This window comes from Trematomus bernacchii, unplaced genomic scaffold (assembly GCF_902827165.1).
Source record: "Trematomus bernacchii unplaced genomic scaffold, fTreBer1.1, whole genome shotgun sequence".
In the NCBI taxonomy this organism is placed as follows: Eukaryota; Metazoa; Chordata; class Actinopteri; order Perciformes; family Nototheniidae; genus Trematomus; species Trematomus bernacchii.
The window spans coordinates 79,712-106,186 of record NW_022987761.1 but is presented as its reverse complement, the minus strand read 5'-3'; the positions used below and the strand labels follow the sequence as shown (position 1 = coordinate 106,186).

The 26,475-nt window shown below is 44.0% G+C and overlaps 1 protein-coding gene across 1 annotated transcript in view; it reads right to left on the bottom strand.

Moving 5' to 3' along the window:
* The window catches only part of LOC117496621 (NLR family CARD domain-containing protein 3-like), an 82,460-nt gene extending 57,717 nt beyond the window's left edge, over positions 1-24,743 (bottom strand). The window contains exons 1-12 of the mRNA XM_034148332.1: positions 24,720-24,743; positions 24,611-24,613; positions 24,524-24,526; positions 24,437-24,439; positions 24,263-24,265; positions 24,176-24,178; positions 22,727-22,951; positions 20,517-20,796; positions 16,698-18,471; positions 16,442-16,615; positions 16,132-16,305; positions 14,306-14,352 (exon numbers count right to left, since the gene is read on the bottom strand). Coding sequence (XP_034004223.1) covers positions 14,306-14,352; positions 16,132-16,305; positions 16,442-16,615; positions 16,698-18,471; positions 20,517-20,796; positions 22,727-22,951; positions 24,176-24,178; positions 24,263-24,265; positions 24,437-24,439; positions 24,524-24,526; positions 24,611-24,613; positions 24,720-24,743 — 2,713 coding nt within the window. The remainder of the gene's footprint in view (positions 1-14,305; positions 14,353-16,131; positions 16,306-16,441; positions 16,616-16,697; positions 18,472-20,516; positions 20,797-22,726; positions 22,952-24,175; positions 24,179-24,262; positions 24,266-24,436; positions 24,440-24,523; positions 24,527-24,610; positions 24,614-24,719) is intronic.
* Between the last annotated feature and the right edge of the window lie 1,732 nt (positions 24,744-26,475).

The window sequence follows — 26,475 nt, the reverse complement described above, 5'->3', positions numbered from 1 at the left end:
TTAAAAAGAAACACGTCTAAAGTTCCCTGAGATTAAATACAAAATATACGCAAAAAACCCAGGAAATGCTGAGATAAAGTCACAGGAGAGAACAACAATAATATAACAAAAGAAGTTAAAGGGGACCTATCATGCAAAAGTCACTTGTTGATGTCTTTTATACATCACCATGTGTCCCCGGTGTGTCCCCGGTGTGTCCCCGGTGTGTCAGGGAACTCACGCAGCGTCAGAAAATAAAACCCTCTCTCTTTTCCTCCGTACCCAAATCTCTAAAAACGGGGGAACAACGGAGCTGATCCAGATTTGCGTCCGATATGACGTAATATCTGAAATGTGGACCCACGGCTCAATCAGAAACGTTGCTATCAGAAACAATGCCCGACTGTTTTGGACGTAATATGGTCGGTGTTTACATTAGCATCGCTAACACTCAGAGCTAACCTGTACTGGAGAGCATGTGTGTGAAGAAGCAGGAAATAAAAAGGAACTCACCTTGTGGTATAACCGGCAAGAGAGAAAGCCTTTGAGCTCCATACTGTTTCAGAGAGAATCCTTGATCATCCATGATATGGCGTTTCATCACGGCAGCATTTAGTTTAGACAGTAGCTGCCGGGTCCCGCATGAGCTCAGACCCCTCCTTTTTAAAGCTTTATACCCCAAATCAGCACTTTTGAAACAGGAAGTGAAATAGAGGGATATGAGGCATGGCTAGAATGATCTGTTTGGTATTTTGAGCAAAACACTTCATAGATGTGTTTTTTATATATTTGTTTACATCTGAGACCTATGCTATTGCCTAAAAATAGCTTAAATAAAGTCACAAATTCACAAAATATTTTGTGTATTTACAAAAAAGAAATATGAAAGACTTCTTTGAGATTAATTTAAAAAAGATTGCAGAAATAAGTCTGAAATGTTCTGAGATAAAGTACAGTGCTGTTGGAGCTGCTTCATGATCTCACTGCATCCTTACAAAGTCACAACATGATGTGAAACAAATGAAACCTTTCCACTGTTGATTTGTGTTCGTTGTTCTCGCGTCCAGGAGGAAGTGAAAATAAGAGACAATGTAGTCTCAGAAAAGGTTCAAATTGGTACTTTAATTAAGTAACGTGGTTCTGAAACAAACAGAGCGATATAGTGACAACAGCTGTGGTCAGGAGGTCGGCGGGGTGAAGAAGAGACCGAGATCACGTTGTCTCTCAGTCTGTATCTAATGCATGGCTCCTCCTCTCAATGGCGGCTGCGACGACGGTCCACCCTCCGCATTCTTCTGTGTCCGATATCGCGTAAAACAGAGGATTAAGACGTAGTGTGTTCATTGTATAACTCCACACGCCTTTTCTCCTCATACATTACTTTTTATTTAATGCATTTTAACGGCTGTAATCGTTGTTAACGTAAAACCGGAAGTGACTTCACTGTTGACAAACGGAGACGCCTTTCAATACAGCTTTTAAAAATAAACTGTACATTCCATTAGCAACAACGTTAGCCACAAGCCAATGCTAGAGCTGAGATGAAGGCTGTTGTGTTTCTTAAAGCATTTTCAAGAATCAACAATCATTGACCTTTTGATTCATCTGTCCAACTTATAACTGAACTGATAAGGAGAGATTAATCACCCAATGAAACACTCTCTGGGGACACAGCCTTCAGAATAAAAGCCTCTCTGGGGACACAGCCTTCAGAATAAAAGACTCTCTGAGGACACAGCCTTCAGAATAAAAGACTCTCTGGGGACACAGCCTTCAGAATAAAAGACTCTCTGAGGACACAGCCTTCAGAATAAAAGACTCTCTGGGGACACAGCCTTCAGAATAAAAGACTCTCTGAGGACACAGCCTTCAGAATAAAAGACTCTCTGAGGACACAGCCTTCAGAATAAAAGACTCTCTGAGGACACAGCCTTCAGAATAAAATACTCTCTGAGGACACAGCCTTCAGAATAAAAGACTCTCTGAGGACACAGCCTTCAGAATAAAAGACTCTCTGGGGACACAGCCTTCAGAATAAAAGACTCTCTCAGGACACAGCCTTCAGAATAAAAGACTCTCTGAGGACACAGCCTTCAGAATAAAAGACTCTCTGAGGACACAGCCTTCAGAATAAAAGACTCTCTGAGGACACAGCCTTCAGAATAAAATACTCTCTGAGGACACAGCCTTCAGAATAAAAGACTCTCTGAGGACACAGCCTTCAGAATAAAAGACTCTCTGGGGACACAGCCTTCAGAATAAAAGACTCTCTGAGGACACAGCCTTCAGAATAAAAGACTCTCTGGGGACACAGCCTTCAGAATAAAAGACTCTCTGAGGACACAGCCTTCAGAATAAAAGACTCTCTGAGGACACAGCCTTCAGAATAAAAGACTCTCTGGGGACACAGCCTTCAGAATAAAATACTCTCTGAGGACACAGCCTTCAGAATAAAAGACTCTCTGGGGACACAGCCTTCAGAATAAAAGACTCTCTGAGGACACAGCCTTCAGAATAAAAGACTCTCTGAGGACACAGCCTTCAGAATAAAATACTCTCTGAGGACACAGCCTTCAGAATAAAATACTCTCTGAGGACACAGCCTTCAGAATGAAAGACTCTCTGAGGACACAGCCTTCAGAATAAAAGACTCTCTCAGGACACAGCCTTCAGAATAAAAGACTCTCTGAGGACACAGCCTTCAGAATAAAAGACTCTCTGAGGACACAGCCTTCAGAATAAAAGACTCTCTGAGGACACAGCCTTCAGAATAAAATACTCTCTGAGGACACAGCCTTCAGAATAAAAGACTCTCTGAGGACACAGCCTTCAGAATAAAAGACTCCCCGGGGACACAGCCTTCAGAATAAAAGACTCTCTGGGGACACAGCCTTCAGAATAAAAGACTCTCTGGGGACACAGCCTTCAGAATAAAAGACTCCCCGGGGACACAGCCTTCAGAATAAAAGACTCTCTGAGGACACAGCCTTCAGAATAAAAGACTCTCTGAGGACACAGCCTTCAGAATAAAAGACTCTCTGAGGACACAGCCTTCAGAATAAAAGACTCTCTGAGGACACAGCCTTCAGAATAAAAGACTCTCTGAGGACACAGCCTTCAGAATAAAAGACTCTCTGGGGACACAGCCTTCAGAATAAAAGACTCTCTGGGGACACAGCCTTCAGAATAAAAGACTCTCTGGGGACACAGCCTTCAGAATAAAAGACTCTCTGGGGACACAGCCTTCAGAATTAAAGCCTCTCTGATAAAAACACTTCTGACAGTAAAGACACAATCAGTGAGCCAGATTTAAAACAGCAACCCTTAAACCCAGGACAGGAAGTGGTCTCCTCCTACAGAGGACACAGAGACACTGAGGAGCCATGTAACCATAACCTACACCCAGCGTAGAGAGGTTCAGTGAATGTGGTTCTGATGGTGTGGAGGTGGGTCAGTGTGTCAGAGGAGACTCTGTAGAAGGAGACAGAGCCAGCAGGATGATCCAGATACACTGCTACTCTACCAGAGGAGGAGGAGGAGGAGGAGGAGGAGGAGGAGGAGGAGGAGGCAGCATGTCCTTAGCCATGGGACACATTTGAGTGCAGGAGTAGCTATTTTATTCTCTCTCTCTTTGAAATATAAAGATAATATCCAGCACAGAGGAAGTGAAGGGTAGAGTTATTCTCGTGAGAGCTGGAATAGATGAGTTTCTGATTAGCTTTATTAATGTGCACCAAACCAAGGCTCTGAGCGTGAAGAGATCTTTAAAGTATTGGAAGAGAGAATAAGTGATATTGGTCAAGGGGAGTTTATTGTTTTGGGTGGAGACTGGAATTGTTGCACTGACTTGACTTTGGATAGGACTGGAGTTGAGCCACATCTTCAGTCTTCCTCTGTATTGTCTCATGTTCTAAAGAAAAGTGATTTAGTGGATGTGTGGAGGAGGATGCATCCTACATGCAAGCAATACACATGGGTTCAAATATCAGATGGTAGAGTTAGTGCAGCCAGAGTGGACAGGTTTGATTTACCCAAGGCCTTTTCTGCTAGGGTTACAAACTGTCAGATCATCCCTGTGGCTTTCACAGACCATCATTTAGTTTTGATGGAGCTGATCTTATCTTCCAACGGAAAACCCAGATCTTTTTGGCATTTTAATAATAGATTATTACAGGATTTGAATTTCTGTGAACATTTTAAAATGTGTTGGGCTTACTGGAGATCTAGGAAAGATGGTTTTTCTTCCCTTACTCAGTGGTGGGAGGTAGGAAAAGCCCAAATGAAGGTTATCTGTCAACAATACACCTCCTATTCAACAGCCAGCATTAAGAGAGTAGTGGAGAATTTAGAAAAAGAGATAATAGACTTGGAAAGTGTCTCACATGCTGATCCGCAGAATAATGCCAGTTTAAAAGAAACAAGACAGGAGCTTAACTCCTTTATGCAAGAAAGAGCCAAAGGAGCTTTAGTCCGAGCCCGTTTCACCAAACTCCAGGACATAGACGCACCCACTGCCTTCTTTTTCAGTTTGGAAAAATAAGTGGTAAAGAGAAAACAGATGTTGTGTCTGCGGCTTCCTGAGGGAAAGGTGACCACGGAGCCGGCTGAGATGAGGAAGCATGCAGTAGATTTCTACACGGATTTGTTCAAGGCTGATGAATGTGATGTGGACTCTGCTGCAGAGCTTCTGGAGGGACTTCCTCATCTGAGCTCAGAGGAACAGAACACACTCAGCTCTGTGATGTGGACTCTGCTGCAGAGCTTCTGGAGGGACTTCCTCATCTGAGCTCAGAGGGACAGAACACGCTCAGCTCTGTGATGTGGACTCTGCTGCAGAGCTTCTGGAGGGACTTCCTCATCTGAGCTCAGAGGGACAGAACACTCTCAGCTCTGTGATGTGGATTCTGCTGCAGAGCTTCTGCAGGGACTTCCTCATCTGAGCTCAGAGGGACAGAACACGCTCAGCTCTGAACTGACTCATGACGAACTAACTGCCGCAGTGTCTCAGATGGCGTCAGGAAAGGCTCCTGGAATAGATGGATTATCATCAGACTTCTTTAAGCATTTTTGGAGTCTTATGGGACAGGACATTTTGGATGTTTTTAAAGAACGCTTTGAAAAGGGGATGCTCCCAGCTTCCTCCAGGCGGGCAGTTCTCTCTCTGCTTCCTAAAAAGGGAGATTTTACCTCTTTAAAAAACTGGAGACCAGTGGCTCTTTTATGTACGGACTACAAAATCCTCTCAAAGGTTTTATCAAACGGACTAAAACTGTTTATTGGTCAATGAATTGTTGTGGATCAATCATACTATGTGCCAGATAGGTCTATGCTTGATAGTTTGTTTTGAATGAGGGATGTGCTTGACAATGTAAATTGTATAATATCAATGCTGGCATCATATCTATTGACCAAGTGAAGGCTTTTGATCGTATAGATCACAATTCTCTCTTTACCACACTGCAGGCTTTTGGTGTTGGGGAGGGGTTCCTGTCCTGGGTGAAGGAATGCTCTGGTTTTTGGACAAAATTAACATGGGATCACTCCCGTCACCGGACGTACTTCGTCTCACTGGAATATTAACGGTCATAGTGAATATAAAATCGTCCCCATGTATCCGGCCAATGACGGGAGAGTTTTGAAAGAGACAAAACACTGTTCCATACATTTAAAAACACTTAAACAATTAAACAATGTTTACCCCAGGATTCAGGCACCTTCCCTGGCTTGTAAAGTGCAGTTATGCGCCCTGGAGGTATTGCACTATTTACAAAATGTATACCCAGGATTCAGGCACCTTCCCTGGCTTGTAAAGTGCAGTTATGCGCCCTGGAGGTATTGTACTATTTACAAAATGTATACCCAGGATTCAGGCACCTTCCCTGGCTTGTAAAGTGCAGTTATGCGCCATGGAGGTATTCTGCTATTTACAAAATCCCCTCTCTCTGCCCGCTCACAGACCCCCAAAGGACGGCCTAGAGACCTCCAGCACCAGTCCCTAACAGTGGGACTCTGTTTATTTCACACTTCCAGGAGAGACAAGGGGAAAATCACCTCTCTCTGCCCGCTCACAGACCCCCAAAGGACGGACTATTGACCTCCAGCAACAGTCCCTAACAGTGGGACTCTGTTTATTTCACACCTCCAGGACGGAGACCGGGAAAATCACCTCTCTCTGCCCGCTCACAGACCCCCAAAGGACGGACTAATGACCTCCAGCAGTATTCCTCCTCATTGTCTATATCCAATGATGTTGCCATTCCAATGATGGGCTTAGTCTCACGGAGGTCATGGAGCAACTGCCGTGTCACACTATGATTCAGCCTTGCCATGACCTGATGTGCCTCATGTCGGGAGAACTCAGGGTGGTCATGTTTTACATGACGGTCCAGTCTCTTCCCAGCGTACGAACACCCAGCGATGGGACAGGGTTTGGTCCGAACATAAATCCTTCCACTGGCTATTTTCAGGAGGATTCCCCTCTCCTCCAAGTTCCGCACTGCATGCTTGTGCTTGTGTTTGTTCAATGCCAGATAGAAGAGTCTGCACACCGGGCATTCAGATGACATCCTTACTGAAACACACACAATGAATTTGATCAAAATGATGTTCTAGTTCTCCGTTTATATGCGTTAGCGTGATCGGTGGTTGCGACACTGGGTCCGATGCATCAATTCATGGTGCACAGACCAAGGGAGGGTTTGGGGTGCCCCGGAACCAGGCACCACCCCAGCAGGAAACGGGTTGTATGGTCAAAGGAGGAAAGAGTGATAGAACCGGGGTAAAGCAAAGAAAGTGTCCGACAATAGTGACTTGTGAGGCGGCCAGAGAGTCTGTCATATCTCGGTCCTATCCTCCAGGCAACGCTGTGGCCAAAACTGGGTGAAAATGGGCTAAAAACAAAAAATATATATATATTTCATCCAGGGAAATTTGGGTGAAAATGAAAAAAAGTACCCGGAAATAGTGCCTCATGACCCCGCAGGAGTCCCCTGTCGACTCCCGTGGCTTTCCTCGATGGGCAAAATGATCGAACTCAACTTTTGTGAGAACCAGGAAAAGGGGTCAAAATGGAAAAATGGTACCCCAAAATAGTGCCTCATGACCCCGCAGGAGTCCCCTGTCGACTCCCGTGGCTTTCCTCCATGGGCAAAATGATCAAACTCAACTTTTGTGAGAACCAGGAAAAGGGGTCAAAATGAAAAAATTGTACCCCAAAATAGTGCCTCATGACCCCGCAGGAGTCCCCTGTCGACTCCCGTGGCTTTCCTCCATGGGCAAAATGATCAAACTCAACTTTTGTGAGAACCAGGAAAAGGGGTCAAAATGAAAAAATGGTACCCCAAAATAGTGCCTCATGACCCCGCAGGAGTCCCCTGTCGACTCCCGTGGCTTTCCTCCATGGGCAAAATAATCAAACTCAACTTTTGTGAGAACCAGGGAAAGGGGTCAAAATGGAAAAATTGTACCCCAAAATAGTGCCTCATGACCCCGCAAGAGAGTCTGTCATCTCTCGGTCATATCCTCCAGGGTCACTAGAAGGGTCCAAGCCATCACCAGTCCGTGTTTAAATTGAGAAAATGTATCCCAAAATAGTGCATCAAATGCGGGTAGAGTCCCCTGCAAAGTGCCCTTGCATTCCTCCAGGGTCACAATGTCAAACTTCACTTTTGTGAGAACCAGGCAAAAGGGGTGAAAATGAGAAAATTGTGCCCCAAAATAGTGCTTCAAATGCGGGTAGAGTCCCCTGTCGACTGCCCTTGCATTCCTCCAGGGTCACAATGTCAAACTTAAAGTATTTGGAGAACCAGGGAATAGGGTGAAAATGTAAAAAATGTGACCCAAAATAGTGCATCAAATTCGGGTAGAGTCCCCTGCAAAGTGCCCTTGCATTCCTCCATGGGTCACATTGTCAAACTTAAAGTATTTTGAGAACCAGGCTGGGGGGTCTCAAGGCATCAAATTCATCCGACCCAAAGTGCACTCTCAGCGGATACATTCTTCCAAGATTTGCAACAGCCGAAAACTGGGTTTCCGATTTCGTGCAGACGGTAGTCTGAAAAGTATGGATGAATCTTTTTGACAGGGAAGGGGAAATGAAGCCCAGGAACCTTTTCCCCTTCTCCGTTGCACCAACCATCGGAGAAGGGGAAAAATCGGCCCGAAGCGCCAAACAGTTTTCCCCTTCTCCTGTTGGCACTCTGTCATTTTTTTGACTATTTTTCAAAACTTCATTTTTGATTATTTTAAGATATAATTAACCGTTTTCTTCACTTTTTTTTGCTTTCCACGGGTGGGGGCACCCAAATTCGGCCTGGATCATCCAGGATTTGTGGGCTAAGCTCCATAAACTGACTAAATCACCCAGAGAGGTCACCTTTCTAGCCCAAACATATTTAATACAAATACATTTAAATAGTAAAAGGTGCACTTGTGCTCTGCATTACCCGGAATTTGATTTTCATAGCCCCATGATAGTGATTAAAAATTATTTTCATGGGAAAAAGTGTTAAAACGCCTGATTAAATTATATGCAGGACCCCAGTGAGCTCCAGACTATGTGCATTGTGTTGGGGAACCATATAAATGATAGAATAAATGCATTTAAATGCAAAAATAATGATTTAAAATCATTTTAGGGGGACAATTGTGGAGAGGAGCCTGAAAATGACTCTCCAGCACCCCGGATAACTACCAGTTCATCTGGTTTAAATGTGGTGGTGATAGTGGCATTAACTAGTACCCAGTACTGGGAGAGAACCAGGCTACAGCACATGTCTTTTCAACCCAGGAAAGAGTGCTCAAAACGTGGGTAAATGTGTGTTAAAAAGTGGGGGAACATGTTTCAAATGACAGCAGACTGCTGCTTGTTGGCAGGCTGACTTAGTTCACTTGTCTCACACACACACCCAGGGGGGAAATAGAACACATTGACCCAGGAAAGAGTGCTCAAAACGTGGGTAAAAGTGTGTTGAAAAGTGGGGGAACATGTTTCAAATGACAGCAGACTGCTGCTTGTTGGCAGGCTGACTCAGTTCACTTGTCTCACACACACACCCAGGGGGGAAAGAGAACACATTGACTTTAGCCAGGAATAAGTGTCTGAATCATGGGCACATTAGTGTTTAAAGTCGGGGGAACTGTTTTAATGCAGGACCAGGGTGAAGAGATGACACATTGACCCAGGAATGAGTGCTCAAAACGTGGGTAAAAGTGTGTTAAAAAGTCGGGGGAACTGTTTAAAATGACAGCAGACTGCTGCTTGTTGGCAGGCTGACTCAGTTCACCTGTCTCACACACACCCAGGGGGGAAAAGATAACACTTGTACCCAGGAATAAGTGTTTGAAAGGCGGGGAAAAGTTGTTTGAAATAGTATAATACCTCCAGGGCACATAACTGCACTTTACAAGCCAGAAATAATGTTTAAATGGTTGGGGAAAGTATTTTTAATTGTCTGGAAGAGAGTTTTAGCCTGTCATTTTGCACGATATCATTTAACATTGACGCTCTCCTGAAAATGCACAGAATATGTGCATTTTCAGGAGAGCGTCTCCTGTCTGATATCGTGTTTCCCAGCATGCCCTGTCGGGGGCGGCCTGTGTGAGGATGTTCGACCCGAAGACGACCTGCAGACAGGAGTGTCTCATCACCACCTTCCAAGACGTCTACTTCGTGTCCGAGAGCTTCGAGGAGGCCAAGGAGAAGATGAGGTGAAACACACACACACACACACACAGCGTTACTACACTGCCTTTACACTGCGACGTGAAGTGAAGTTCTTCTTATGCCAGATAATGCTGTAGCTGGTCCTCTGAAGTCTTCAAAGTCCTGGAGCAGGCGATCTCCTTACTCGTCAAATTATGGGACTTTGACGCTCCACTCGAGGTCAGTCTTGGACGTGCAGTAACCTCTAGAGGCTCAAATGATAATGAGGGGAGTGAAGGAGGACGTCCAGAGACACAGAGCGAGAAAACCGAGGTTTGGAGGAAGTCACCAGACACTAACCAGGAGACTGTTCTTTGTCCCGTGTGAAACAAGATTATATTTGTCCTGTTTATTGGTCATCGTTATTTTAGCCCAAAAATAAGTTGACGAACACTGGAGGAGTAACTTTGACAGATATCATACAGAGTGTTAAAATGAAGATACGTTGCCCGTGTGACACCAAAAGTCAACGCTGAGTGATTTTAACGCACACTGTAAATAACAACCGTTCTTATCTCCACCCAAACGGTCTGTTTTTATTTGACTTAAAGTGTATTTGACTTAAAGTTTATTTGACTTATATTTTATTATACTTCAAGTTTAATTGACTTAAAGTTAATTTGACTTAAAGGTGGGGTAGGTAAGTTTGGAGAAACCGGCTCGAGATCGCTAGAATTTGAAAATACACAACCGGAGAAAATCTGCCACTTCCTTACAGAGCCCCTCCTCCAACACACACGAACGCGCACATGACCAATGAGGGCACGAGATAAGTGTGTGCACAGATGGAAGGCTGACAGGCAGGTAGGTCATCCAGTTATTTTAGCGGGGCCGGCTCAGATGATTGGTTGTGCTTTTTACAGTACTACAGCTTCCACAGATGATATTTTTTTATGGATTTTTTGTCAAAGCACTTCAGATATTCATTGCTATCGGGATGTTAAGAGCATTCCATGGAATATAACAACAAGTGTATCTCGAGCCGGTTTCTCAAACTTACCTACCCCACCTTTAAGGTTTATTATACTTAAAGTTTATTATACTTAAAATGTATTATACTTAAAGTTTATTTGACTTAAAGTTTATTTGACTTAAAGTTTATTCAACTTAAAGTTTATTATGCTTAAAGTTTATTATACTTAAAGTTTATGTTGATGGTCACACCTTGTCTCCTCTCTCTCAGGGAGTTTGCGAAGTCGATAAAGCGTCCGTTCTCCGTGTACTACAACCCGTACACGCAGAGCGTCGACCTGCTGAAAGACACGCGCGGCATCGAGGACGTGGTGCAGGACCTGCGCAGCGACCTGAACACCGTCTGCGACGCGCTGGGCAAGATGAACACCTACATGGGCATCTGATTGGTTCAAATCATCACCTGTGTTCATGTGAGGGCTCTGATTGGTTCAAATCATCACCTGGGTTTATGTCTGGGCTCTGATTGGTTCAAATCATCACCTGTGTTCATGTGTGGGCTCTGATTGGTTCAAATCATCACCTGTGTTCATGTGAGGGCTCTGATTGGTTCAAATCATCACCTGTGTTTATGTGAGGGCTCTGATTGGTTCAAATCATCACCTGGGTTTATGTCTGGGCTCTGATTGGTTTTAAAACCTCCCTTCCTGTTTCATAAATGTAAGATTTGCTGTCTAATGGGTCCGATGCTGTAAAGAGTAATACACTTTATCGATGCGTAACCACATCATCTCAAGCTTTATACGTCAGGTGAAGCAGAGTCTGGGCTGCCAGGTTGTGAAGCGCTGGTTAAAAAATAAAAAGCTGTTTCTGATCCATGATAAATGTTTACCGTGTTAAAGTCAGCAGATGTTCCTCATTTGTTTCTGTCTCTCTTTTGACAGATGCTTTAAGAAGTCAGATTCTCTGTAACTATAATAAATACATGTGGATTTAACCCTGAAACTGTGGGATTGATGATTTATAGTTCCCGTTGTTTCGGCAACACGCCGACCAACCAGAGCCCCAGATCACCTCAGTGTGTTTCCTGGTTTTTATTATCATTATATGTTCATGTCTCTAACGTAATTATCCCCATGGGAGGTTCAAATAGATAGATGACTACTTTATTGATCCCAAATTGGGAAGTTATTTTGTTGCAGCAGCAAAGTGTACAAGCATTAAAATCCTAAAGATGAGTTTCCTCCACAAAGCCACAGGCCAATAACAACGCTGAAGCTGAGCGTCAGGTATTCCATTATTTTATTAGAACACAAAGAAGAACGGCTCAACACGTTTATCTGTACGTTCAAACATCAACACACTGCGGCAGGGAATAAACAGAATATCGCTCATCACACACATCTCATTGTTGTTAAAGGGCAACAGGAGAGACTGATGGAGCAGCTTCAGGTGGGAGGAGGTGTACATTGTTGGAATGATGTTAAAACTGAATCAAATGAAAGAAAAACGTATACAAATAAGAATAACATCACGACTAACATCAAAGTAATAACTCGACTCCAAAGTCCAGCAGTCCTGAGTCCTGGTGCCTCAGCAGGTCCGAGGTCCACATATTGTTGGCCAAAGGAAATCAAAAGTTCACTTTCCCCTGTGGAGGCCTTTGTCTGGTAGTTTGAGCTTCTTTCTACAGCTCATCCTGTTCCACCTTTAGTTTCCTGGTAAGCAATTTACAAAGTAGTTCTTTCTGTTCAATCAAATTAAAGCCCATTTCATATATTTCAGTATAACTCAAAGAGGCAGGATTTAAAGGTCTCTAATGGCTATTCAAACAGAAATCCAAGGAGAAGCCTCCATTTTTAACACCAACATTTAAAGGGCCCATGTCATGGCCATTTCCACTGATCATAATTCCATTGTTGAGGTCTACTAGAATAGATTTATATTGTGCATTGTTCCAAACTCACATTGGTTTCTCAAACAGCATCTCTCCAAACTCACATTGGTTTCTCATACAGCATCTCTCCAAACTCACATTGGTTTCTCATACAGCATCTCTGTAAACTCACATTGGTTTCTCATACAGCATCTCTCCAAACTCACATTGGTTTCTCATACAGCATCTCTGTAAACTCACATTGGTTTCTCATACAGCATCTCTCCAAACTCACATTGGTTTCTCAAACAGCATCTCTCCAAACTCACATTGGTTTCTCATACAGCATCTCTGTAAACTCACATTGGTTTCTCATACAGCATCTCTCCAAACTCACATTGGTTTCTCAAACAGCATCTCTGTAAACTACGTGTATTCACTGAATTTCACTCTCTGCCTTTAACGGCTCGTTGTAGCTCCAATAGCTCCAGCCCCCACCCTCCCTGTGAGCACAGTGTGCTCTGATTGGTCGGGACATGGGGAATCGCGCTGAGCTCCGTGGAGGTGTTGTTTCCTTGTTTAGGATACATAATGAAACACAGCCAAACTCATCCTGAGCACACACAAAGTCACAGCCGAAGTAAAAACAATAAGTGTGGCTTGATATTGAGTAAGAAAAAGGTTGATAAACGCTGTGAGAATGGGTCTGCAGAGAGAATGGGTCTGCAGAGAGAATTTGGCCGCGATTCCAACTGTCTGTTATCAGCCTGCAGCCAGGGAGGAGAAATCAGCTGAGCTGCCTGCTCCCTGCACACAGATGTGTGTGTGAGGAAGTCCGTGGATTGGTCAATTTGGACCAATCAGCTGGGGCTTAACGTAACGGCTCCGCGGACGTAACGTAACGGCTCCACGGATTGGTCCATTTCGTTCCGGGTACGGGGTTACGTCACCCCGTACCCGGAAGAATCAAATGGACAATGACGTATCTCCAACGAGGCGTTTTGGGGAGGTATTTTCTGTGTTAGAGTTTTACTCGCTACAGGGTGTACTTTGAGGGTTTTGACTCTGCACACCGTTTGCATAAAAACCTTCATAACACACAAGGGGACGGGTAATAACCGGAAAAGCATGACATGGGAGCTTTAAACCCCAGGACAGGAAGTGGTCTCCTCCTACAGAGGACACAGAGACACTGAGGAGTTTAATGACCAGAGCCCAAACCCAGCATAGAGAGGATCAGTGAATGTGGTTCTGATGGTGTGGAGGTGGGTCAGTGTGTCAGAGGAGACTCTGTAGAAGGAGAGAGAGCCAGCAGGATGATCCAGATACACTGCTACTCTACCAGAGGAGGAGGAGGAGGAAGAGGATGAGGAGGAAATGCGTGTTTCTCTCTTATTGTGCCGGACAGAGTAACCTCCATGAGAGTCCAGACTCCAGGACTGATCATTCCATCCAAACAAACTGTCCTGACTGTCTCCTCTCCTGCTGATTCCTCTGTAAGTCACTGCTATACGAACCCCTCTTCTCACCTCAACCTCCCAGTAACAGCGACCAGTCAGAGCTTCTCTGCACATCAGCTGAGGATAGTAGTAGTGAAACCTCTCTGGATGATCAGGGTATTTCTGATCCTCTCCCACACGTGTCACCGTCCTGTTCTTGTCAGAGAGTTTGAGGAGTCTGTCTGCTGTGTTTGAGTCCAGGGTGAGTTCACAGGAATCTGATGAGAGACACAGACAGCAGTTTATCATCAGACTCACAAGATGTCATGTTTTAATGAATAAATAGCACCTCCATCATCTTTGTCTTTAGAGAGAAGCTGACTGATCCACACTTACACTTCCTCAGACCTGGTTGTAACCTCTGCTCTCCACCATGGTCCAGCCTGGAGGAAGAAACACAGTCAGGATGATGTTCTATCCAACATGAGTCCTAGCTGCTGGTACCTACTACAGCTACCTGCTTACAGTCAACAGCTAAAAGCTAACATTCCCATGCTACTTCCCATAAGCTATGCTTCAGCCTACTAATTTTGTTCATCTTTGTGTGTATGAATTATACTACTTTTTTTTTTATTAATTTAGTAGAATAAATTAATAAAAAAGAAAAAAAAGTGTTTGATGGCGAGTGTTCTGTCGCCATGGCAACGGCATATGATGATACCCCATAATAAGCTTAGATGTCTTGAGGGCTGCATCATTATATAACATGTGAAGTTTGGGGCCGTTTGGAGCATGTTCACTGGAGTTATGAGAAAACCGTGTTTCATGGCGAGCGTTGTGTTTCCATGCTAACGACATTTTAAGTAATCTCAAAACGGACATGTAGTTGTCTTCACGGCTGGACTGTTAGCACACAGGTGAAGTTTGACCACTTTTTTGACAATTTTCATAGGAGATAAAGAAATATTGTGTTTTACGTCGAGGGATTCGTTGCCATGGCACCGGCTTTTGAGGAAAATTGGCACATAGACCTGTTGAGGGCCGGACCATTAACCATCCTCTGAAGTCTGGTGGCATTTGGACAATTTTTCGTGGAGTTATAACACCGTGTTATGTGGCGAGGAATGGTTCTCCATGGAAACGGCAGATTGTAAAACATCTGATTTGACGTAGAGCTGTTCAGGGCCGCAGTGTTAACCATCAAGTGACGTTTGGTGGCGTTCGGAGCATATCAGTTGGTGTTCTGTCATTCTAATGACTGACATCTATCTCCGTGACTGCTATATCCTTAGTGGCCTCTAGGGACAGGCAAGTACGTTCCTAGTAAAACGTCTGTGTTAGGTTTCCGTTCTGCCATTTTGTTTGAGAGCCGCATGGGGAGCAGGTTCCTGACTCTATCTGTCTCCATCCGGTTATTTTCACCCTTGAGAAGGCATAATCTGTGAGTACATTTGTTTAGGGAAACATTTTGTATAATGTGCTACTTTATTTTTGCATTTCATGTAACATTTATCTAAATTCAGCATATGTAGTTAAGCCATGTATGTAATTGCTGCATGAGTAGTAATTGTCCCTTATTGGATGTTGGAGCGCATTTGGTTTATTTTTGGGGAAAAGTACATCTTATTTTGTTGTTGTTAGATATTTATACATGTCTTTGTTTGTATCTTTCAGTTTCACACCGCTCCTATTAAAATACCAAACGTCAGCTCCTGTCTCGGTCATTTTTGGGAGAGTGTTTAGCTCGCTGCATAGCCATGCATCTACACACGTGGTGAGGGCAGAAGAGTTGGAGTTATGATAAAAATCATAATAATAATAATCCTATCGTTATCAATTATGTAGCGACTACAGTGACGTGGGCCAAGTGATAAATCACAGTTTTCCAACGCCAAATTCAAAATAGCCGACTTCCTGTACCTTTTTTTACACACCTCCAAGAGGCTTTTTGGTTAGTCTCCGCACTTTATATGTACCTGCCAAGTTTTGTTTGTTTACGTGAAAGTGAAAGCGGAACTGGGCGTTGCATTTATTTAGGTAAAGTTCCGGAACCATATATACATCGCAAGTTTCACCAGTGCTGACGCGCGTGCAACATTTGTTGAGTTTTCGTATAGAATCTTCGCCGCCCTCTGGTCTCAGACCCAATAACTTTGTCATAAATTAAAGGAAGAACATTATATTTGAGATATTAGAGACACATTCAGTCTGTCTGTCCATACCTGAGTGTCTCCAGTCTCCAGAGTGGATCCTCCAGTCCAGCAGACAGCAGCTTCTCTCCTGAGTCTCCTGGATGATTGTAGCTCAGGTCCAGCTCTCTCAGATGGGAGTGGTTGGAGCTCAGAGCTGAAGCCAGAGAAACACAGCCTTTCTCTGTGACCATACAGCCTGAGAGACTGGAACCGGGGAATACAGTAAACTCAGTGTTTTAATAGTGTCAGCATGAAGATACAGATGTTGACCAACTTTATTAACATGAACCGGAAGCTGGATGAGCAGGTTCTAAAGTAAAACTATTTAATAAATCCTGACCTGAGAGTCTCCAGTTCACAGTGTGGACTCTTCAGTCCAGCAGACAGCCGCTTCACTCCTGAATCCTGCAGGTCGTTGTTACTCAGGTCCAGTTCTCTCAGACTAGAGGACTGGGAGCTGAGGACTGAGGACAGAGCTTCACAGCTTCTCTCTGACAGCTTACAGCCACTCAGCCTGGGGAAGGATTAGCAATGAACACAATTTATTTTATTTATCATTTTTAAAACTGATCAATGTTGTTTGTATCTCCACTTACAGAGCTTTCCTGGAGGCTTTGACCACTGGCAGCAGCCTCTGAAGAGCCTTCTCTGAAGCAGAGTATTTCTTCAGGTCAAAGACGTCCAGATCTTTTCCTGATGACAGTAAGATGAAGACCAGAGCTGACCACTGAGCAGGAGACAGTTTATCTGTGGAGAGACTTCCTGAACTCAGGGACTGTTGGATCTGCTCCTCTAGAGAACTATCATTCAGTTCATTCAGACAGTGGAACAGGTTGATGCTTCTCTCCGGAGACGGGTTCTCATTTATCTTCTTCTTGATGTACTCAATTGTTTTCTGGTTGATCTCTGAGCTACTTCCTGTTTCTTTCAGCAGGCCATATAGGAGTTTCTGATTGGTCTGCAGTGAAAGACCCAGGAGGAAGCGAAGGAACAAGTCCAGGTGTCCGTTTGGACTCTGTAAGGCCTGGTCCACAGCCCTCCGGTAGAGATGTTTAAGTTGAGGTTTGTCTCTGAAGACTTTAGGCAGCCAGGAGGTTGTTGGTTCTTCTGCCAGCAGGTTGACTCCAGAGTTGATGAAGGTCAGATGGACATGAAGAGCAGCCAGAAACTCCTGAATGCTCAGATGGACGAAGCAGAACACTGTGTCCTCGTACAGTCCACTCTCCTCTCTAAAGACCTCTGTGAACACTCCTGAGTACACTGAGGCTTCTCTGATATCGATGTCACACTCTGCCAGGTCGTGATCATAGAAGATCAGGTTGCCTTTCTGCAGCTGCTCAAAGGCCAGTTTTCCCAGAGCCTCCATCATCTTCCTGCTCTCTGGACTCCAGTGTGGATCTGTCTCAGCTCCTCCATGATACTTGACGTTCTTCACTTTGGACTGAACCACCAGGAAGTGGATGTACATCTCAGTCAGGGTCTTGGGCAGCTCTCCTCTCTCAGTTTTCAACATGTCCTCCAGAACTGAAGCAGAGATCCAGCAGAAGACTGGGATGTGGCACATGATGTGGAGGCTTCGTGAGGTCTTGATGTGGGAGATGATGGTGCCGGCCTGCTCCTGATCTCTGAATCTCTTCCTGAAGTACTCCTCCTTCTGTGGGTCAGTGAACCCTCTGACCTCTGTCACCATGTCCACACACTCAGGAGGGATCTGATTGGCTGCTGCAGGTCGTGTGGTTATCCAGAGGCGAGCAGAGGGAAGCAGCTTCCCCCTGATGAGGTTTGTCAGCAGCACATCCACTGAGGTGGACTCTGTGACATCAGTCAGGATCTCAGTGTTGTGGAAGTCCAGAGGAAGTCGACACTCATCCAGACCGTTGAAGATGAACACAACCGGGAACTGATCAAACCTGCAGATTCCTGCGTCTCTGGTTTCAGCGAAGAAGTGATGAACAAGTTCCACCAAGTTGTACTTTTTCTTCAGCCTATTCAGCTCTCTGAAAGGTAATGGAAATATGAACTGGATGTCCAGGTTGGCTTTGCCTTCAGCCCAGTCCAGAGTGAACTTCTGTGTTAAGACTGTTTTCGCAATGCCAGCCACGCCCTTTGTCAACACTCTGATTGGTGCATCTCTTCCAGGTGAGGCTTTAAAGAGGTCTTCTTGTCTGATGGTTGTTTCTGGTCTGTCTGGTTTCCTGGATGCTGTTTCAATCTGTCTGACCTCATGCTCTTCAGCTGCAGTTTCCCCCATGGTGATGTAGATCTCCGTGTAGATTTCATTTAGAGGTCTTGAATTACCCGTTTCTAGGATCTTCGCAATTTTTTTCTTCAGGTTGAATTTGAGCGTCCTTTGGCACTCAGTAAGAATCTCTGAATGAAGAAAACATTAAATCACAATTGAGACAATTCTACAATTAACATAAAAGATCCACCCCAATATTTGTTCCTAACTTTACACATTTCTGAAAGGATAGTAGGATATTTTGGTTTGATCGTTGCTGTATCTCAATCATCTGTGGCTATCCAAAAATAGTGTTCCTTCTTTCTATTATTTCCCACTCTGGTGAACAATCTGTTCACCAGAGAACCATGGCCCTAAACCTGACCGACTCTTATTCCTGCTGCTGGAAGACGAGGCACGACCCTGGCAGATCGACCTCTGAGGATGTGGACTCAGCTCTCACTCACTTTATACAGGAAGTGGATTGCTCTTAGTAATTGTCCCAATACTGCGTAATCCTGCAATAGCCTACTATCAACAAGACGCCCTGGGGGTCACAGTGATAATCTTTCCCTTCGTCCATAAGACAGGGTGGATGGAAAACTCTATTGACCCCTCCTAGCACATGTGGAGCCCCAGCCTAACTACTGAACGTATCCCCAGCTGGTGCCCTGACCCAGAGACTGCAAGAGAGCAAGTTACTCTGAACTGTTGGTCGACGCGTCGGCAGAGAGAACAGGGACAGCTTTCATCTCAATGAACCTCAAAGGTGACCTGAGTAACTCTGGAAAAGCAGAGAGTCTAATCCCTATCCAGGAGTTTCTTTCCAGAGCCGGTTCAATGTGTAGAGGTGAGCCCAACTTTGTCTAGTTGGTCCCGCTCCACCTCCCACACCAACACCGGATCCGTCCCCAGCAGAGAGGTGACGGCTGTTTGAAGTTTGTATACCATGTTCCTCTCCTTCACCTACAACCCAACTGGCATTGATTGGACCCTTAGACCCAGTGGTGTGTAGACCCCGGTGCCTGGCTGCAGGATGAGGACCTGGTCTGCCTAATAAGGTTGCTCTTTTTCTAAGCCCTAAAAGAAAATAATGTTTGTTTCCGGTTTCTGACCGACCCTGCCAATTTATGTGCGACTCAGATTTATTTTATCAGCTTTGGGAAAAAAAGTCCGGAAAATACGGTATGTTTTGGTGCGAATGATGTTGAATGGGCCAAGGACAGTGTTCAAAAATCCAGAATATGAATTTTATTTTAGAATCTTCAAATTAGCCCCTGTTGCCTTGAGGACAGCTTTGCACACTCTTGGCTTCTCTCAGTCAGCTTCATAAGGTCGTCACCTGGAATGGTTTTCAATTAACACGTGTGCCTTGTCAAGAGTCAATTTGTGGAATGACTTGCCTTCTTAATGTGTTTGAGACCACCAGTTGTGTTGTGCAGAGGTAGGGTTAGTGCACAGTGGAAAGCTGACTGAGAGAAGCCAAGAATGTGCAAAGCTGTCATCAAGGGTTTCAGTTGTATAGTTCAGTGTACTTTTTAAGCTGAAAGCTTTTGTTTGTTTTGTAAACGATTTGAAAAAAAATGTTTTCCCTACCTACCCTAACTGACAACCAACCAGAAACAAACAATTATTTATTTTAGGCCTAAGTAGTAGATTTTAATCATCGTCGCGTCGAAAATAGACTTGCATTCTATTTTGAGCGCAGCCCAGCGCCGAGACGCTTCTGGGACGCTTTTGAGCCATAATGCTGCGCGTCTGGTGGAATAGCACCCATTGACTAGAGTGGCCGCGATCTTTGCGAACGCCGCGGCGCAGCCATAACGCAGCCGTAACGCAGCCGTAACGCGGCCCTAATGCGGCCGTAACACGACGCAGACGGACCCGGTGGAATCTAGGGGTAAGACCCAGTGGTGTGTAGACCCCGGTGCCTGGCTGCAGGATGAGGACCTGGTCTGCCTAATAGGGTTGCTTTTTTTCTAAGTAGCTGATCTAAAAAGTGACCCTGCCAGAAACTATTGACCCTGACCACTGAGCTTTCAGGGTCATGGGGGTACCTAAACCCTGACACCATGTACAGGTGGTGTTTCTCTGTGTGGTATATCAGGAGGACACATCCAATCCATGTTTTCATTGTGATTTACCTGACCTCAGGTTCCCTGTTTGTAACACTATTTTTTAACTAATGACCTACCTGTCGGTTCTGATGACATTTTTGATAATTCCTCCTCCAGAAGATTCTGATTCATCTCCTTCAAAACGTTTCTGGTCACTTCAATAGTGTTAATGCAGTAGTTCAGAAACATATGGTCCACAGTTTGTGTCCGAGATGCACCCTCTAGTCGACTCTTTGGGATTCCTTCAAATCCTAGGACCTTCTGCTGCAGGTGCCACTTGAATTCTTCAAAGTCCTCTTTCCCCAAATGTTCTAAAGCTGTGAGGAGCTTCTTTTTCAGTGTCGCCATATTTTCTCTCTGCAGAGATCCAAACAAAAAAAAAACAGAAAATATGATATAATCTTACATAAAATGAAATAACATGGGTTCATGCAAAAAAATACAGAGAGCATTCAGTGTCAGACCCCAGAGAGCATTCAGTGTCAGACCCCAGAGAGCATTCAGTGTCAGACCCCAGAGAGCATTCAGTGTCAGACCCCCCCTCGAACCTTGTGTCTTCTTCAGATGAGTCCTGCAGCTCACTGGCAGAAGAAGGCTGCAAGATTATTTCTGAAGTCTCCTCTGCACTGAAAAGCTTCTTCATTTGAGTTCCTTCTCTTTGCTCCAGGTCTTTCTCCTTCTCTGCTCACTAATGAAATAAGCCCTTGGTCAAACTGCATGTTTATCTTTGGCAGCCAGGTGCATAAACACACTAACAGTTGCTTTTTGTTTTTGAGTAATCAAGCAGCTCTTCAAAGACACATCAAACACATCCCTCAAAAGATGGCCTTTTGTTCCCATGAAATGATCCGTGCATGCTTACAGATTCTCACACACACACACACACACACACACACACACACACACACACACACACACGCACACACACACACACACACACACACACACACACACACACACACACACGGAGAGGGAGGAGAGGTGTGTGCTGGTTGTGCACAGGCCTAAAAAATGATTGTTCTATCACCTGAGAGCACCAGGTCACATGCTGCAGGTCTGCTGCTGGAAATGACACACATACACACACACACACACACACACACACACACACACACACACACACACACACACACACCACTCTCGGGCCCCCCTGGTAGTCACACGGCTCCATAACATAACTGTCAAAAATGTAAGAATGTGATGCATCGGCCTACAGTGGGAAAATGGTGTAATCTGTTGGAATAGAGTAGAAATATCAAATATCACTTTTCTTCTAAATGAAATGCTGACATTACAAAATGCATGGTTTTATACTGCAATGGCAGTGAGATCAACAAATGTGGTCTGAATGGAAGTCAATGAGGCATTTTTGAGAGAAATTAAATAATTAAAATAATTAAACAGGCATTTAATGGGTTAAAATCCTGCCAATGATTGAATGTTTGGTAGTTTTGAATACGTTAAAAGTTGTATATGTGATTCATGGAACAAAAAGTTGAAAGAAATATTGATATATGATGATTTAATAGAAGTTATTATGGGCGTGTACATTTTTGCCACAAAGGTGTCCAGAGGTAGTATCTGACACTACGTAAAAAATAATAATGCAGTCAAATCAATTTTATTGCTAATCTTTGACACATCCCAGACTCTAATAACCACCAAAGTTCCATCCCTCTACTAATTATTATATTGAAAAAAATTAATTTTTTGTGTTTTTTGTCATAAATAATGAAATAATTCAAATAATTAAAAAGGCATTTAAAGGGTTAAAATCCTGAAACTTATTGAATGTTTGGTAGTTTTGAGTACGTTATAAGTTGTTTAAGTGATTCATGAAAAAAAAAGTAGAAAGAAATGTTGATGTATGATGATTTAATAGCAGTTATTATGGGCGTGTACATTTTTGCCACGAAGGGGTCGAAAGGTTGAAAATTCTAGGAGGGCACAAGGCTTAACAAGTTAAACATAAAAACCGCTCAGTCACGAGATGTAGACCTGTTCTGACACGCCCTGCATTTTCTCTGAGGACATGAACTCAGATAACAATCAGACTGCAGCTCCTTCTACCAGAAGCACTGACAACAGTACATGGACATCTTTCCAAAACCATTCTGCTTTCACTCAGAGAGAAACCCTACACAATACTTTATCATATATATATATATATATATATATATATATATATATATATATATATATATATATATATATACATACATATCATATATCAATGTGATCACAGTGATCCTGATGAAGGAACAGACTCCTGTGGGAGGGTCCTCACCTGCTGAACTCTCTTCAGGTCCACAGAAACCCTGCTGATCTCGTCCTCCTCAGTCCTGGTTCTGCCTGCTATTCCCTTATATCTCCTTTTATTCAACAGTTTGAACACCAACTGTTTCAGATGTGACTCACGTGAAAGAGGAACTCGGTACTTCTGCTCTGAGTTGCAGAGGAGGAGGGGGCGGGGTTTGACGTGTTGCAGTAGTTTTCCACTCAGGAGGAACTTCTAGAAGGAGAGAAACTTATATTATGAGAGAGAGGTCTGTCTTTGTCTTTAACCTGTTAACCCCTGAGCCTGTTTTTCAGGTCTCAGGCTCAAAAATGACATTCCCAGAACAAATGACTATATCTTCCCTTTTAAAAGGGGTAAATGCATAGTCTTTTTTCTCAAAGCAACGATAAACCTGTGAGTTGGATGTAAAAAAGTCAGAATCAATATAGATTTTTTAAATTTTAATGTAAATTCAGATTGAACATAGTAAAAAAATGTAAATTATAGTGTTCGTCCAAATGTTTTTGTGTACTTATAGTGAAAACCACCCTTGAAGGATGGGATAGTAGACTAAAAGCTTAAGGAATCCAAACTATAACATATAATAAGTACCCTGTATCAAGATTGAGGCAAAACAAGTGACATTTTACCTTTTTAGAGAGGTTTAGAAAAAAACAACAACTTCTGTGGTCATTTGGGTGGATTTTCCATATCTCTGGCCCCCCTCGGTCGATTTTGATGATTGACATCTCTTTTGAACCGTTAGAGCCAATAGAATCGAGGGGAAGTTCCTAAAATCCATCTAAACATTACCCATTGGTGAATGAGTGCTGCGCAGCCAGAATGCCCCGGAACCGGAAGCTGCGATACACTATGGTGGCTACCATTAGCAACTAATTTAAAATCTCAGATTTTTACATAAAATTGAATTATGGATTATCAATAATCGTTTCAAAGCAACAGACACATTGGATTAACCTATGGATTAACCTTCAGCCGCGTTCTTATCGTTTTAATGGCATTGAACACGACTTTTGATCAGAAACCAACAGCTAAGGTGAGAATATCTCCATGAATGCTCCGTGATGCTACGTGTTGTGATGTCTGTGTTTGCTTCCCCTGTCGCGAGTTCTGATCGCTCAGTGTTGATACCAATACCTATAGAATCTGTGGAATATCAGCTTTAGTCAGATATCTTGTATGTGCAGCTACGATAAGTAATAGGGTATTTTTACCTTGAGTTCTGTGCTAAGTGCGTTAGCATTTTTTTGCTCAGGGCTAATTTAGACGCTTCTTGTGAGACTTGTGCTTTGTTTCGGTAAAAATTGTTAATATCTTCAGTTAGCTGAGTTTCTAACCGTTAAGTGAGTATGACACATTAATAGGTTTTTAAATATTAAGAAGCCCTGAGACAGTTTCGTGAAAAAACTACCCGTCCACTAGAGGCTGCTAACTGACCCTCTGATGAAACACAGGTCAGGGTGAATGGTCAGTGTGAGAGGGGGTGTAGTTCTGCTAGCTGTCCACTAGATGCTGCTAACTGACCCTCTGATGAAACACAGGTCAGGGTGAATGGTCAGTGTGAGAGGGGGTGTAGTTCTGCTAGCTGTCCACTAGATGCTGCTAACTGACCCTCCGATGAAACACTGATCAGGGTGAATGGTCAGTGTGAGAGGGGGTGTAGTTCTGCTAGCTGTCCACTAGGTGCTGCTAACTGACCCTCTGATGAAACACAGGTCAGGGTGAATGGTCAGTGTGAGAGGGGGTGTAGTTCTGCTAGCTGTCCACTAGGTGCTGCTAACTGACCCTCTAATGAAACACAGGTCAGGGTGAATGGTCAGTGTGAGAGGGGGTGTAGTTCTGCTAGCTGTCCACTAGGTGCTGCTAACTGACCCTCTGATGAAACACAGATCAGGGTGAATGGTCAGTGTGAGAGGGGGTGTAGTTCTGCTAGCTGTCCACTAGATGCTGCTAACTAGATGAAGGTTCCTCACAGAGTGACCTGAAGTCTCTGAGCTGCAACCATGATCAGAGCTGCTTTTCTAGATCAGGGATGGGCAACTTTGAGGATAGGGACGGCCACAAAAAAATGGGCTCTGATTGGTTTAAAACCTCCCTTCCTGTTTCATAAATGTAAGTAAGATTTGCTGTCTAAAGGCCCAGACACACCAGGCAGTCACCAGAGAACTCGCCGACACCGACTGTTGCGTCGCCGTGTTCTCCTGCGTCTTGGCCATGTGTCGCACTGGAACACACCGCAAAGACTTCAGCCGAGCACGTACGAACTGCGCATGCGTGAGTGGCAATAACTCTCCTTACCAGCAGGCGGCGGTAGTGTGTATTCGTCATTCAAAATAGGCAACAACCGGAAGACAGAGAAGAAGAACAGACTGTGATATAAACAAACAAACAAATAGCGTGTGCGTTCCATTTTCACTCTCGTCCATCGAAAACATGTTTTAGAATATAAAAATACATGAATGATGAAATGAGCACATAAAGTGCAGACATACTATCACATCACAGTTAATAGACCTGCATCTGATGATCGCAGTGTTCTGGAGGGTGTGTCGTTTATTGAGTCAGCAATGTAGTAATGTATGTAATGTCATAATGGCCACTTCTTGCTAAATGTACATTTCCATGTGATGCTTTTATCCGAGGCGACTCACAATAGGTAAATGAACAGCAGTAGACAGTATCTCATTTACTTAGACACTGGACTTAAGGACAATGTTGAGGTACTTGAGACTAATCCTGCAACTTTATACTGACAAATAAACCCATGAGATGAAAAACCGGACTTGACCAAACAAATCACGGAGCTCTCAGCAGAGGACAGCCGGGGACGCTCCCGCCGATATCAGAGATGTCCCTGCTATGTGTGGGAGGTAAGAGAGGACATTTAAGGGCTATGTTTGATGTCTTTAAGTATCACCTGCTGGGGTTTAGCTGCTGTCCTGTGCCTTCTTAAATCCTTTGTTTACGTCCCTCACTTCCGTTTCGCTTCTCATTTGCTAGCTGAACAGCTGATCAGAGTGCTTTCTTGGTCCGATAGCTTGTGTCGACCGTGAAAGGCCAAATAAGGCGTGTCACGGCAGAGGGTTCGGGACACACCAAATTGACTTTGGGCGACAGAGCACGCTTCGTCGTCAGACAACCGAAGACGGCCGATTTCGGCCTGGTGTGTCTGGGCCTTAATGGGTCCGATGCTGTAAAGAGTAATACACTTTATCGATGCGTAACCACATCATCTCAAGCTTTATACGTCAGGTGAAGCAGAGTCTGGGCTGCCAGGTTGTGAAGCGCTGGTTAAAAAATAAAAAGCTGTTTCTGATCCATGATAAATGTTTACCGTGTTAAAGTCAGCAGATGTTCCTCATTTGTTTCTGTCTCTCTTTTGACAGATGCTTTAAGAAGTCAGATTCTCTGTAACTATAATAAATACATGTGGATTTAACCCTGAAACTGTGGGATTGATGATTTATAGTTCCCGTTGTTTCGGCAACACGCCGACCAACCAGAGCCCCAGATCACCTCAGTGTGTTTCCTGGTTTTTATTATCATTATATGTTCATGTCTCTAACGTAATTATCCCCATGGGAGGTTCAAATAGATAGATGACTACTTTATTGATCCCAAATTGGGAAGTTATTTTGTTGCAGCAGCAAAGTGTACAAGCATTAAAATCCTAAAGATGAGTTTCCTCCACAAAGCCACAGGCCAATAACAACGCTGAAGCTGAGCGTCAGGTATTC